Source organism: Lampetra fluviatilis, chromosome 1 (genome assembly GCF_964198595.1).
Source record: "Lampetra fluviatilis chromosome 1, kcLamFluv1.1, whole genome shotgun sequence".
In the NCBI taxonomy this organism is placed as follows: domain Eukaryota; kingdom Metazoa; phylum Chordata; class Hyperoartia; order Petromyzontiformes; family Petromyzontidae; genus Lampetra; species Lampetra fluviatilis.
In genome coordinates this window covers 33,768,935-33,784,654 of record NC_136275.1, presented here as the reverse complement: position 1 = coordinate 33,784,654, position 15,720 = coordinate 33,768,935, and the positions used below count along the sequence as shown (strand labels likewise).

The 15,720-nt window shown below is 43.0% G+C and overlaps 1 protein-coding gene across 1 annotated transcript in view; it reads right to left on the bottom strand.

Annotated features, from left to right (window-relative positions):
• The window catches only part of MYO15A (myosin XVA), a 160,194-nt gene that overhangs the window by 119,075 nt on the left and 25,399 nt on the right, over window positions 1-15,720 (bottom strand). Inside the window, exon 3 of the mRNA XM_078861186.1 lies at window positions 4,390-4,500. Coding sequence (XP_078717312.1) covers window positions 4,390-4,500 — 111 coding nt within the window. The remainder of the gene's footprint in view (window positions 1-4,389; window positions 4,501-15,720) is intronic.

Below are 15,720 nucleotides of genomic sequence, written 5' to 3'. Positions count from 1 at the left end.
TTTTTGCTTTTGTGCAGTACTGAAGTGGTGCTGACACTTGACTTCACAACTTGAATTGGTCGGTGCGAAGGGACATTTTTTGGGGGGGTAGAGGCCCATTGGCAGGTGTTGGAAAAGTCCAGCACCAGTCCAAAATAATAATTGTCAGAGAGTGTAGCAGGATTTTTAAAAATAACCTGAAAATGGGGAAACATTTCGATTTAAAGCTTTCGTGACTGCATGGATTCATCTTCTTGGTTCTTTCGATAAAGTCACGTAGAAGGGAAATAATAAAAGAAAAAAAATTAAACATAATAAAATACAATTCTCACGCAAGCAGCCGTCCTCAGGTGAAGAACAGGGCTGTTGGAAAGACATTTACATTTTTAATTAGCGCAAAGTCCATTTCATATGACTTTTATGCAAGAGCAGATAGATGGTGCATCTGTTGTACCACCAAAACCATGAAATAAATATTACTTACAAGAGATGTGTGTGCGTATGCATAGTGTGCCATGACTGGCATCATTTCCCGCAACAAAACAACATACATTGCAAAATAAATAATTAGTTTAGGTGGTTAGCCAAACGAAAAGTATCAATCGACTTTTCAATGAACAAGCCAACAAGATCGATTTGCAAAATTCTAACTTGCATTTGTTCAACAATATAAACTTCCAGCGATTTTTGTCTCAATACTCATCAGCCAGCTGTATACAAATAAATCATTTCATGTGAACTAGATGTTTACTTTATGTAGAGAAAACTCGTCTTTTAGTATGAAGAATATATCAATTAATCAATTCATGGGTTAAAATATATTCTTACACTTATAATATCTGCAGCAATCATGCACGTAATTATGTTTTGTTGGATGTATGCACATCATTGACAAGTGTAATTTGTTACATGCTTCAAAAATATTGCGTGTTTTTTGTGACTACAGGACGTATACAGAGCGTTGTCCTGTGTAGATTAAAAAAATAATGAGCATGTGTTGGCAGCGGTGCCACATGTCATAAAGAGTGCCTAATAACATAACAAATACGCAGTGTAGGTGGCTGACATTACAGGCAATGGCTAAAAGAGAGCCTTTGGGTGAAATATCAGTCCACTATATATGTTTCTATTTTAATTCATTGTTCGTAACAAATCATTGTTTTCATATTTCATGTTTCAGAGTACTATGTAACTTTATATTAAAACCTCATTAGAATAAGATGCGAATTTATCACCAATCACTACTGGACATATGTGAAAAAGAGCTCTATCGCTCATCTGATTCCTCCAGCATGAATACAGATTCATATTCTAAATCTACATTAACAAATAAGTACATTATTTACAGGTAAATTTAAATTTAAACAATATCTCAAATATAGACCCTACTCTTAACATCCTAGTTGTGTAAATAATAACTGAACTTTTTTTGTTTGAAATTTCATACAACTGGTTGTCCAAAAGAGATTGTCCCCTTAAAATGTTGATGAGATTTGATGTAAGGCATGTTGAGATGCGGAGGCATTCAAGTACCCCATGAATGCAAAGATCAATATTGTCATATATACTGTATATACGACGGACAAATGAGACATTCTCTGATTCTCTATGTTATTGTCTATTTTTATCAGTTCCAGGTAAAAACTATCTATTTTCCTTAAACTATGTTTGATCATGATGTAGTGTTATTTTCTAATTGCTTATGCCTCAAAAGTATAGAAAATGGCTATTATTACCCACAAACTTTTATTTTGTAACCAGGACTTTATGTGAAGGAATGACACAAATGCACACCACGTTTTCTCATTGAAAATAGGTACATTTCAAAATATCACAGTCCTGGTCACAAAAGCAAAGTTTGTGGGGGATAATAGCCATTTTCTGTACTTTTGAGGCATAAGAAATTAGGAAATAACACTTACTGCCCAGGAACAAAAAAATTGTTACACAGTGGAACATCAGAGAAGCACTGATTCCACTTGTCAGTTTTTTCTATCTGAGTTTGTATGGAATTTCCTTTAGTGTACTGCTTCATTCAGGAATGTAGACTCTGGCACAGGCCAACTCTCGATATCAGATCTTCAAAAATTAGGTTTTTTTTTTTACAAAGGGATAGTTTGTGCTGTCACAGATGACTGAATGTGACCAGGAAAATTGCTAAAATTGACAATCTCGTTAAACCTCACATATGTCACTGTATGCTGTTGGTAGAGTAACGGGATCAACAAGGAAGATAAGGAATTGACAAATTGTTAAAAAGTGTATTCTGCTTCAAAATTAGTTTTAAAGAGATATCAGACCAATCCGCAGTATATTTCATGAAGCTACAATGTCTCTTTGCATTCTTCTTAGCAAGCATCTAAAGCAGGGTTTGCACTATTTCCACTATTTCAAGACATTTACTCTCCAGGAACCCCAACCGTTTTAGTGCAATGTGGGGGTTCTTTTGACATGTACCCTTAGATTCGTTTCTTACCCACAGTCTGGGAAACCGTCGTCGTATATACACGACGGTGTACGCAAAGTCGCAATCGCAAGTTAGTGACCCCACTGTTTCTAAAACGGAACACTTTTGTGCCTCACATTAATTAAAACAGGTGACGCGCCACAAAAGCCACACGCGGGCCTCCTCCGAGTGAGTGTCTCGGCTTTGCCGATGTTTAATTTATGAGATTGGGGGGTGGGTGGGTGGGGTGGAGTAGTTATCGCACGGACCCGATATCATCGGCCACCGGCTCATGTGTCGCCAAAGAAAGGAGATGCTATGCTTGGACACAGCCTGACAAAACACGACGTGGGACCGGCGTGGCTTTTAGCGAGATGAGTGCCGCGCACGTGCCGAGCTGTCCCCGTGTGCGCGCGCGTCTCTGTCTGCCGTGCAGTGGCGACACCACGTGCCCTCGGCGTACGAAGAGCACGGTTTTTGTGTCGGGGGGGGCGGGAGGCAGGGCGGTCAGCTGTGCGACGCAGATCGCGTTTGTCGTCTCAAGTTGGCTCCACTGAGAAAGGGTGGAGATTCTAGTTTCTTTAACTCAGGGTTTAATGTGAGAAGCAGCACAATACCTCGCCCGACCTGCATCTATCTCTCTGTAGGATCGCGATGAGATAGGGGCCGGTGTTGGTTGGTGGATAGTCATCAGCTGAAGAATAAGCATTATCGTTAATATTGTCATCATACTCTTTGGTTCTTTCGGTAAAGTCACGTAGGTATAAAAATACCAAGAATATTATACCTTACGTGACTTTACCGAAAGAACCAAAGAGTACGGATTCCTACAGTCACGAAAGCTTCAAATCAAGATTGTCATCATCTTCATGACCACTGTTCTCCTCATTCATCATTTATCAGTATCATCACCATAATGATTACCATTATTGCTGCCATCAACATAATTACAATTATCATCATTCTTATCACTGTCATCGTTATCATCGTCATCATAATTATAAGGGCTATAGTGCAGTAATGTGGTAGCTTTTATGGTGAGATTAATTAGAAAAGGCACCTTTAACGAGAGAAAGCAACACATAATCTAATCTATAAGGGGACACACCTGTAGTACGGAGCTTTGAAGGTGGGGTTGGTGGACCTCAGAGAGATTATCCACAGTGCCTGAGACAACCATCTGGCAGGGCTGAGGTGGCCAGTTAATGACAAGCAGTTTGTCGACCTGTCTGTACAGATCTTTAAGTTTTGCCTTCTCGTTTGCATGGATGTATATCCAGTTCTTCCAACAAATGAAAACGATTGACAAAGGTGATGCACACTATCATTAGCAGGATCCTCGTGACAGTCTTGAGATTGAGTGACGCTGTCTTTTGGTAGTTTTTTACAGTTATTAAATGTGTGGTGTTGAAATGTCACGGTATTTTTGTCTCCATATGTTCTATAATTATGACAAAATAAAACAACCTGAGGGTTAGTCTATGGCATATGGACACATGTGTATTCAAATACAAAAGGTTATGAAAAAGTAAAAAAAAATCCCTTACACTTATAGTGGAATACAGTTTTTTTTATACACGTACACGTATTTTAGAGCTTTATTGCTAATTACTATACATCTCTAACATCCTTTCAAAATCAGGGTTCATTTAGTAATCCCTTGTCCATAATAACCGTGCGTATCACTTATATAAATTGTGTTTTGAAATTTTATTTAGGATCGAAAACAGATCATGAATAAAAGGTGGCGCAAAACTTAGTTTACCAAGGTAAAGTGTAACTTATCATTTCATGTATATCTTGGTAAACTAACTTATTTGGGCGCTAACCCTGCATTGTTACTCTGGGACCCTGCTTTTATGGGATTCAGCCTGATGCACGCTTTGTAAACTGTTTTCTCAGTGGTAGGCGTTTAATGAGCTTACCCAGCCACGGACAGATCGGCCAAAGGGCTTTCGGGTTACCTTGTTGTCGAGGAGATTTCTCACAACTGTGGGACGGTTCCCGGTCGACGCTTTGTGCACCACGCCTGGTGCCAACAGTCCGTCATCAAACTCAAACCACACGGGCGCCCCCTGTGGATGGTACAAGGACAGCATCACTGCGCGTAAATACAAGGATGCCAAATTCTAGATTTGAAGTTTTCGTGACTGCAAGGATCCATGTTCTTTGGTTCTTTCGGTAAATGTCACGTAGGTGAAAATAATAATAAAATAATAAAAATGTGAAAACAACAAAATTATTTTCGATTTAAAGCTTTCGTGACTGCAGGGATTCATCTTCTTGATTCTTTCGGTAAAGTCACGTAGAAGGGAAATCATAAAATAATAAAAATAAAATTATTCTCACGACGTTTCGGCCACAACGCAAGCATAATTATTTTATTATGTTTTATTAAGTTTATTATTTCATTATTTCCCTTCTACGTGACTTTACCGAAAGAACCAAGAAGATAAATTATTTTCTTTTATTATTATTTTCACCCACGTGACTTTACCGAAAGAACCAAAGAGTAAGGATGCCAAACTCAACTGTAGGCGGCAATCCATTCAGCAGAGAGATTACGACGTCGATTAGTTTAACACAAATGAACATGAACAGAAAGGCAATCTAGCAGTACGGCACTTTAGACAATGGTGCAAGTTTCCTAAGTCTTCCCGGCTTCTGCCAGGTGTGCTGGGTGAAAGTGAAGGTCGTCCCACCCTATCCAAGACGTCTGGCCAGCGTGGAAGATTTGGGTGAAATACCACATTGGGGAAATTCTGTAGAGCTCCCTCTGGTCAAGGCCTTTCTGCCAGCAGTGGTAAGAGAAAGTCATTTGAAGGCTGCACCTTTATCTGTGTGAAAACTATAACTATGTTACGATTAGTTATTGAATAAAAAGGCCAAAAATTAAAGTTTTTATTTCACAGGTATCATTTTACTTTGTATTACTTTATTATTGGTCTTAAGTTCCAAACATATTTTAATGTAATACAGTATTTGTGAACCCATAAGACAACATTCTATTCTTGGAAATTTGCGAATGTTATAGAATATTTATGTTGTTCCTGCCATCTCCGGAGAAAGGGACAATTTATATCCCACTGGGACATCTTGGAGTGCATAATCTGGAAGAGTGCCCGTCCCCCCGCATTAATACATTTGTTTACAATGTATCTCGAATGACACTGCAGTAATAGTAACATTACAGTCTAGACACTATGCAGAACGTACCCTGGTAAACTCATACACAGCAGTCATATTGAGGCACACGTTTTATCACCAAATTACTGCTGGGGCCTGATTCTTGTGCATCTCAATCATTAAAGGAAGCAAGCACACTTATAGCTCTCTCATGTGTTTTCGGCGAGTACAGCGTGAAGTTGGCATGATGTCTGATATTTCTACCCACGTGCTAGAAGCTTCTTACTGAACTGAACAAACTGAAGAAGCTCTCAGCATGTGGTGTGGGTTGTACCGCATGTTCAGTTCCTAAAGAAGCTCCTAGAATGTTGAATGAAACATCAGACATAATGCCAAACACGGCACATCCCAAAATAAACATCAGAAAGCTATAGAGCACAACCGCGAAAACCTACGTACAATTGTGTCAGACTTACGGCCTCCTCGCGTTCATGCGATAATGATGGTTATTAACAAAATGCTTTGGTAGATTAAATGTGCTCATGATTATTCCTTAATGGGTTGATTATTATTGTGTGTGCAGCTCTATGCAAAGTTACTGCAGATAGTTTAACACGTAGGCTTTCGCGACCAATATTATTCATAATCAACGTTTTTGGGTTAGATCGCGTTATTTATAAATGTGTCGTAACCCTCCACCACCCGATTGGCCGTGTCGGGTGGTGGAGGGTTACGACACATTTATCAATAACGCGATCTAACCCAAAAACGTTGATTATGAATTACTGCAGATACGTTGCCAAATATTTTTGTTACCAAATATTTAGTGATTCTTCTGCTCTATGGTGAGACATGGAAAGGGCACCTGGTTCGTGTCCTTGCTCCAGGCATACAGTATTCCAGAAAGCAAATAGCTCTATTTGTAGACCATAAATCTCCCTCCACCAGGTATAACCAAGAGTGGTAATTTTATCATTATTATTTTCCAGTGTATTCAATTACATAAGCAATTGTAAATCGGATGACACACGGTTACATTGCTGAATATGCATGCAACCTTGGGGGTAAGAGGCACTTCTAGATAACTCTGCCATGGCCACAGTGCGCGACTGAAATTATGCATCGCTTTTCAAATACAGTCATTATCAGTCGTAATCAATCCACTGATCAACGAAGGCTTCCCCAAGTCATTGCCATCTGTCATGGAGGTCCATCGTTAAGCGATTAGTCGTTAACGGGGGTGATCGTTAAGAGGCATTCGACTGCAAATGGAACGGAATGGAAGCATACCATTTTGATCTCTACCCTAAACCATATCATCGCATATTATGTTCACACTTTTAACAGACAGTATGGGCCTTTGTGCTAAAACATGCTCTGACAACTTGTTACAGGAACCTGAACCTAAACAGCTGGGACCTTGTCAGAGTCTCAGTTTGACTTTAAACTCCACATCACATAGCAGTGGGAAAGCTGTAAGGCTGTGTGGTTGTAGGTGTCCTGAAGACCTGTTGCCTACCATCACAATGTGCCCACTGTTACTGATAATACACCCTATGCAGGCAGCACGTTTGACATCAATACATGCAACATATCTGCACAGGACATGGTGTATTGAGAAATATGTGTACTAGGGCAATTTGATCTCCAGCAATATTTGCTTTGCTTTCAATGTAAATAGTTGTTCGCAAGAATTACTCCCGTGGTCACATTACAGTTGGTGTGGATACCACATTGTTTCAAATGAAAATAACACTTGCATTGTCAATTCCCAAAATAAGCTTTTACATTGAATGAGCCCAGTGAGACGGCTGAGATCAAGAGACAATTCTGTGTGATAGGAGGTGGCTCTGACAAGGCCAATACAAGGAACAAACAACAATAGTATTATGCCTGAGTAAACCCTTCCACGTTTTCAGTAAGCCAGGCATATCAGGAACAACTAATCTGTTTGCACATGGACAGCTTTTGACCACATATCAAGCATGATCCACAACCCACTCGTGTACCACAATAGTCATAATAGGAGCTCAGTAGTCATAATAGGAACTAAATGCTTGCACCACACGCTCCCTCTAGAATGCTTGCTGAGATATTTTTTCCTCTTATTGGTGGTCCTATGCATCCACCTATCCGCAGCCTCAATCACGTCAAGTGTGGGAGCATAGGCGCAACACCACAAGTTTCAAGTTTCATTTATTAGGTATAGCCAGGCCTCCTAAAACTGTAGATTCGCTATAAATAGCGCCACATATCTACAAACTAAGCCTGGCGGTGTCTACAAACTAAGCTAGTCTGTATAGTTTGTAGATATGCACAGTTTTAGGAGGCCTGACGTACACGGCAACAATCAAGAACGAGATGCGCTTCGAGCTCGCCATGGACCACGTCGGTGTCGGCATGTCGTTCCGTCAAACGGCTGCTGCCATCGATCATGCCAGGATCCGCACCAACACGCCGAAGCTGCAGGGCATGAACGACCTCATCGTCGCACAGTCAGTCCGTGTTCTGGTGGCCGTCGGGCTGCAGATGATCGCCAGGATAATCGACGATCCATCGGTGTGGGCCTTCTCTCTGGCTGGCGACGGCAGTACTCACCGCGGCCAGTCGTTCTTCGACCTGCGCACCCGCGTTTGTTACCGCGGCTTCCTCGTCAATCTGCACCTGGTCGCGATCCCTATGTTCGAGCGTCACACTGCTCAGAACATCTTCCGCATGCTCGTCAAGTTCCTCGACGCGCTGTACCCCAACTGGCGCGCCAAGCTGATCGGCTTTTCATCGGACGGCGAGAATACGATGACTGGGCATCATGGGGGGCTGGTGACGCTCATTGTGAAGGAGGCCGAGAACGACGTCATTCGAATCTGGTGTCCGCCTCATCAGATCGATATTGTGGTCAAGAAATCCGCCGAGTGCGTCTTCGATGGCAGCTGGGTGAAGATCGTGTACGACTTTTCGGTGTACCTCCGCGCCCAAAACAACCTGATCATCAAGATGAAGGTCAAGTGCCACAGGAAGGCTAACCGATGGGCCAATCTCGGGAACGTGCTCAAGTTCTACAAGCAGTACCGCCGAGCATTGATCGAGTACACTACTGAGAACAACCCCGCGAAGCGGCCCACCGCCGATTGGTGGGTTCTTACCTACGCGCTCGCGCCCGCCATCGACGCCATCAACGTCACTATCGTCCAGCTCCAGAGCCAGTCGCTGCTCATCGCGCAGCAGGAGGAGGAGCATATTCAGTCGCTTATCGGGTCGCTCACCGTTTTGTTCAGTGTTGAGATTGTTGATGGCATCAACAATCATGATGAGGCGTACGTGTCGTATCATGATCAGTCGATGCGCATCGCGTCTGCCGCGATCATTGCCCACATTGAGGAGCAGGGATCGTTTGCGCAAGAGAGCTACGAGGGTCTCAATGAGGTCGACAAGACAAGGATCGTCAAGGAGATCTCGATATATGCGATGACGCTGATCGCGGGTCTCAACGACGTCAAAGCAGAGCGTAACGACGCCAATCGAGCTCTCGACCAGGATGCGGCGCCCGTGATGCCCGCTCAGCTCGTGAAGATGCGTCCTGGTGTGTTCGTGAAGGACGTGCTGGCAGTGCGTCGCGTGCATGTTACGAAATTCTGGTCAGCTGTGAAGGTCGACATGGTCGAGGAGGAGCATCGCCAACTGGTCAAGCTCTACAAGGAGGACACGATCATTCACAACGCCATCAACAAGCACACCAACACGACGACATTCAACGACGCGTGGGATGTGCTGCCGAGTGGTTTCGACAACCTCCGCGCTTTCAGCGGCGGGTTGGCATCGGTGCTCGCCAACACGACGGCGGTCGAGTCGGACTTCTCGATACTCAAGTGGGAACTCGACGAGTTCCGCAGTTCTATGATGCATCTGTCCCTTGAGGGCATCTTCCAGACAAAGCAGCGTCGCCTCCTGGTGTCGTTGCTTCGTTAGCGAGCGTAAATCAATGAAACAATGGGGCTCTATAGATGATCTACATTTATTCTACAAACTAATCCTGGCGGTGTCTACAAACTAAGCTAGTCTGTATAGTTTGTAGATATGCACAGTTTTAGGAGGCCTGGGTATAGCCCTGTGAGCCATGCGGCTCTTGAGTCGGGTGCAACCGCAACAAACAAAATATGAACAGAGAACATCTTAAAGTGACGACGCGCAACAGAAACATCCTGGATAAACCAACAAATATTCCAGAAGAAAAAAACACCGTATTACAACGCTGTGTGAAAAAATCCCAGTGTGATGCAAGTCAAACAATAACAACCATAAGACAATTTAGATTAAAGTTATCAAGCCAACTTCCGCAAGAAAAATGGCTTAACCATATGTTTTCGAAATTACCAAAATAAAGCTATAAAAACAATGTAACAACAGTAATCATAGGAACTGTGATTCAAATTTAACAGTAAACGATATACATAACATGTACGACCAAACTTGCAGCCACCCTCCAGCGCCAACCCCTAGGGTCCCTCTTGGGGAAAAAAACCCAAAAGAGTGCACCTCCTAAGGGGCTCCTCGAGGCAAAGCCCCCAAGCAGGCTCCCTCCTTGGGGGTCCCTTCTGGCAAAACTCTCAAGTGAGCCCCATTCCTAGGGGCCCCTCATGCAAAGCCCCCAAGCAAGCCCCCTTTCCCAGGGGTCCTTCCTGGCAAAGCCTCCGTAAGAGCGCGCTTTCAATCTGCAAGTCTCAACAGGAGTGGTCGATTAACCCCTCGGCCTCCCAGTCCACCCACGAGGTTCTCCAGCTCAGAGAAACTGGTGGACAGTCGGCCAAGGGGAAGCGTGGAGCCACATGCCCAAAGTGTCGAATTTGGCATTATCATATGATGCAGGTAACAAAACCCACCTTTCGATTTAAAGCTTTCGTGACTCCAGGGCTTCATATTCTTGGTTCTTTCGGTAAAGTCACGAAGAAGGGAAATAATAAAATAATAAAAATAAAACAATCAAATTCTCACGACGTTTCGATTGCAACACAAGCAATCATCATCAGGTGTGAAAACCACAGCAAGAAAAATACCTGATGATGATTGCTTGTGTTGCAATCGAAACGCCGTGATAATTGTATTGTTTTATTTTTATTATTTTATTATTTCCCTCCTACGTGACTTTACCGAAAGAGCCAAGAATATAAAACCCACCGTGGCTTCGTCCAGCAGCCAATGATTAGACACAAAGCCTTCTCATTGGTATCTAAAGATACCTGCTAACAACTGCTTCAGTCGTGTCCCCAATGATCCCCTGAGCACAAGTAGCTTTAACACACAGAGCTTCGCCCTTTTACTAAGATGACAGAAATGATAACCACTGTGATTAAGTTAATCCAATACCCCATAGACCAATCCCAGTTGTCTTGACACTATGATTCTGAACTCTGGATAAAGCTATTCAGGTAAGTGAACGTTTCCGAGACCTCGACATTTTCGCCATACTATCTCTGGACGTTCACAAAACAATATCCAATTCATAACATGGAAGAGACATGTGCGTGCACACACACATGCACATGGACCACACATGCAAAGTCAAACAAATACAAACAATCTCCCATATCGTCATACGGATTGTTGGGGCAAGTGCTTTTTGCGAGCACCTATTAAAGCTGGCCCCAGCACACGGGAGGTGGACAGTGCCACACCCCTATCTCTTCCTCTTTTCATCACCTATTTCAAATCTGCTCATTTGCAAAACTATTTATAGACAGACCACCTGTGCAGGAAATGCAGTGTCGGATTGTACTGTGTACAGATGGCTTTAGCCCACCACCATTCATCGACCTCCCTTCAAGGATGCATGATTGTGGGGAAATGTCATACTATTGGTGGCTACGCTCTCTGTAGTGTAGCCGACATTTCTCACTTGGTAAATGAAAGAAGATGTTGTACCACAACTTGTTGTCATGAATCTTTAAGTAGTAGTTTAGCCAAAAGAGAGCACCTTCCGCACCGTACGTAGGGAACCGTGCTAATCGGAGATGCGAGGAAGGAATTTCCAACTAAACACAACATTAGTCGAATGTTTTCGTATGGCCAAGGAATAACAGGAGAAATATTTATGAATTTGTATTTTCACGAGCTGAGAACCTGTTGCTATGCAACGGGAAATAAGACAGCTGTAATTGTCATGCTCATATCACAATATTCCTGTACTTATCATATTGAATTAGTGGTTTTACTTTAAAAGGTAAAAGTGCAACCTACAGTTACTTGCTTATATCACTGTTGGAGGAAGGGCCTTCACTCGAGGGACTTCTATAGAACAGCGGTCCCCAACCTTTTTGGCACCAGGGACCAGTTTCGTGGAAAAAAAAAATTCACGGACCGGGGGGTGGGGGTTCATTGGATCTTTCGCCCTTTTCAATTAAGCTCTCCAGAGACGTTTGTTTCTTACTAATTTTGGCTAGGGGTTAGAGCTTATGGGCTTACCAACACTGTGACCGAGACAAGCAGTGTGGGAAAGAGGCGCGGACGGACGTGGTCAATAAAATCATGAGCGGGCCACGTACGGACTCACCGCTCACCTTCTGCTGTGCGGCCCGGTTCCTAACAGGCCGCGGACCGGTGCCGCTCCACGGCCCGGGGGTTGGGGACCCCTGCTCTAGAGGGTGTTTTGGCCTCCTGTTCTACACTGGCCAGATGTCTTGAATCAGGTGGGAGCACCCACACTATAACCTACCCCACCAAATATGACCTGGCAATCGGACAACTGTGGTTGTACCCAAGTAAATAATATGTTGAAAATCCTCTGACAATTTTCAAGAGCGTACCCTTACCCAAAACACCTTTTTAGAAATTACCTATTCTTAAGTTGAAAAATATTTATAACTGTACCTATGTAACAACCATTATATAGCATTATTATAAAAAAAAATCGTCCAAATATGCCTCAAGAATTAACTCTCCAATTACATTTCCTATTTACATAGTACAGGGTGATCCACATAGATAAATCATGGGGGAAACAACATTTGTTTAAAGCCACGACACATATCCCACCGATCTTAATACAGTTTTTGTTATATTTTAACTCTCCTCGGTAAAACATTAAGCAATCACTTTTACAATTCAGTTACTTGCTGAGTAGAAAGTGCTGTTAGTGGGTCATTAGAAACCAGCAGGGTATCTATAAATCCACCGTCCTATTTTGTGAACACAAATAAAATATGTCTCTCGGCTCAGATGAGCAAATGGTGTGCTCATCCCGACTGTCAACTCTAAAGCCATTGTCAGAGATTACAACCTAACTATGATGGAGGTCAGTCTCTCACAAGGACAACATACAGAATGTCATCTGCTTCTATATATATATAAAATGGAAATTTTTGATTATGTGTGTCTGTTCAAAATGTTTAGCGTACTTCCCGATATGCAACAAAACTTGAAATTTGCCATGTGAGTACTTTCCAGACTGTACACCATACAAAAATTATAGAAATAGACTTTGGTATATTTTTTTTGGGGGGGGAGGCGCAATAATGCATTTATTTTGCACGGCAAGTGAGCTGTGACGTCACATCTGTCATGGGACCCGTATGCGGAAGCGTAACGCAGTGTGCCTACTCATGTCACCCCCTCCCCCAACCCTCCGCGAGTAAAGTGCCATACAAATGTGTTGCAGGTCTAAGGCGTTCTTCGCGCAGCATTGCTGCTTTATTGTTTCAGTCTTTTACTGCGGTACGCACCCTGAAAGTTGTGTGTCTGCAGCAAAGCGCGTGTATGTGTACCTATGGACACGCGTGTGTGTGGGGGAGCGGTGGTGTAGTGGTTAGCGTGCTGTGCTACGAACCCAGCGAACCGAGTTCGATTCTCGCTCACGGCCACCTGGGCCTCCCCTAGGTCGACTCAGCCTCAAACGAGTAACTGATGTGGTGTGTGAACCTCGCCACTGGGGAGACAAAGGCGGCCGGGCGTGGTGAATCCAAGTCCCGGGCGAAGCCGGGTAGTAAAGCTAGTACAGTATAAATGACAGGAGCATGGTGCAGTATTGGACAGTGTTCACTAAAAAATACTCGAAATAGAAGCTCACATTACCCATTGCACAAGGCTTAAATTCAGCTTGTATGCGCAAGTAAACACACCGTTCAGGCTTTTATAACTGACGATTTGCATAGAGGACGGTCACTAATGGATGCTGTTGTAGGCATACAATAAGTATGTTTTATGTAATCATTACAAATATCTACAGTGTATTTGCCAAGATCATGCATTACACTATGGTTGGGGGACGTTTTCCATCAACATTTAAACAAATGTAGCTCTTATCTACACCTATCTCATTGCCCCATGATTATTTCTCATCGGTATCTCTCTTCTCTCATCTCGTCTACCTTTTGTCTCATTCTGTCACCTCACTACAATTCTCTATGCAGCGGTTTATAATATGAACAACTTAAAATGTTATCTTCATTAGGCAATTCACGTTTAAAAAAAAAAAATTTAACGCAACAAAACATTTATAGAAAAGTAATTTTTTTTATTACAAAAATAATTTCTCATCACCAGCTGCTTGGTGGGACGGCGCCCCAACGCCCCTAGTGGACGAACCGCGCCTGTTATAGTCTCTCTCTCTTCCGTCATCTCACTTGGAATTTATGAATTTGAAGGGTTGTGGGTGGGCAACCAAAAATAGTTTCTGTTTAGAACTCCAATGGGCCAGCACCACCACTGAATGCAGGGGCATCGGGACAATTTTGAAGCTATTTTCATTGGGTGGCCATTCAATAAAGGATCTCATGTTGGGGTACCAGTGGGTGGGTGTGAAGGCTTATTAGTTAAAGGGGTACTGCTTATGACCTCCCTCTCTGTCTAAAAGTTGATGGAAAATGGCCCTCAACCATGGTGTAATGCATGATCTCGGCAAATACACTGTATATATTTGCAATGATAGCATTAAACATACTTGCTGAGAGAATGAGACAGAGAAATCAACACAATGGAAATTTTCAGTGTTAAAAAAACACGAACTAAAATACATGTAAATGGGCAGTCACCACAATATTTCTCAAAACACGGATCGTAGCTTGTCATCTAATGGATCGTGCTTCAAACATGTGCTGCGAATGACATTTTTAAGTGTTCTTATGCTGAGTTTCAACAGAGCCGTCCCTACAAAGCATGTGTGCATGGGTGCTGTTATTGTCAAATAACACAGTAAACCCACGACATGGCACTTAGCAATGATGCTGTGTACATACACAAGCTATTTCTTTCGAACATGTAAAGCAATAATACCACTCCACAGCTCACACTGTGAACACTAACGCAGTGTACTGTGGTCCAATGTGGCAGATGAGGCAGCACAGGCAGGGGTTGAGACCTGTCCTGTTTTCCCAAGACATTCTATATTTAAGGTAACAAAATAAGCAGACAATATTTCTCCTTCATATACCTGTCTCTCGACATTCAAAATCATATTTGTTTGTTACACAAACCATCAGCCGCATGCCCTTCTGGGAATGCATAATTTTGGCAGTATCGTTTGAATGCAAACGCAACTCTGGACCGGCTTTGACATTGTGTCGCATCAGCAGTATGGCTTGCTTGAATCAAATGTGGTGAAGTGCCGTCCGTAGGCAAAGAGATCCGCTATTAACAATGAGTAGTTTCCTGGGAAACCTGCAAGTCTTCCCAGCACATTAAAAGTCCCGATTTTTGCCAGTTGTGCAATAACTCACGCGATAACACACCTGCTTTAGAAAGTGCATATACAAGTCGTGATCCCCTATTCTGGTAGTGCGAGATATTATTCTCCTGATTAAATGATCCAGGAGTTTTATAACTCCGAGGTGGCAACCCTACGAAACACAGAGTACCTGCTGGAGAGAGTCGAGAGGACCTTGCCTTGGCCTGGCTTGTCGCCGCTGCTGCTGCTGAAGTTGAGACGTGTGCGCTGTTACCGTGGCTGTACAGCAAGACTCTGCTGCTACTTAATACCTTACACGCTTGTTGAACCAGCTGCCCGAGGTGCGCTTACAGTCAACAATAAATGGGCCTTTTGTATAACTGCTCCGTGTTGAAATATCCAATCTGAGTACACCACCACCCCCCTGATAGGTGTTCAAATGTTAGATTGCCAAGGCACGTTCACAATTACAATACGTTCCGTATGTATGTGTTATATCCACTATGTAAACTGCAGT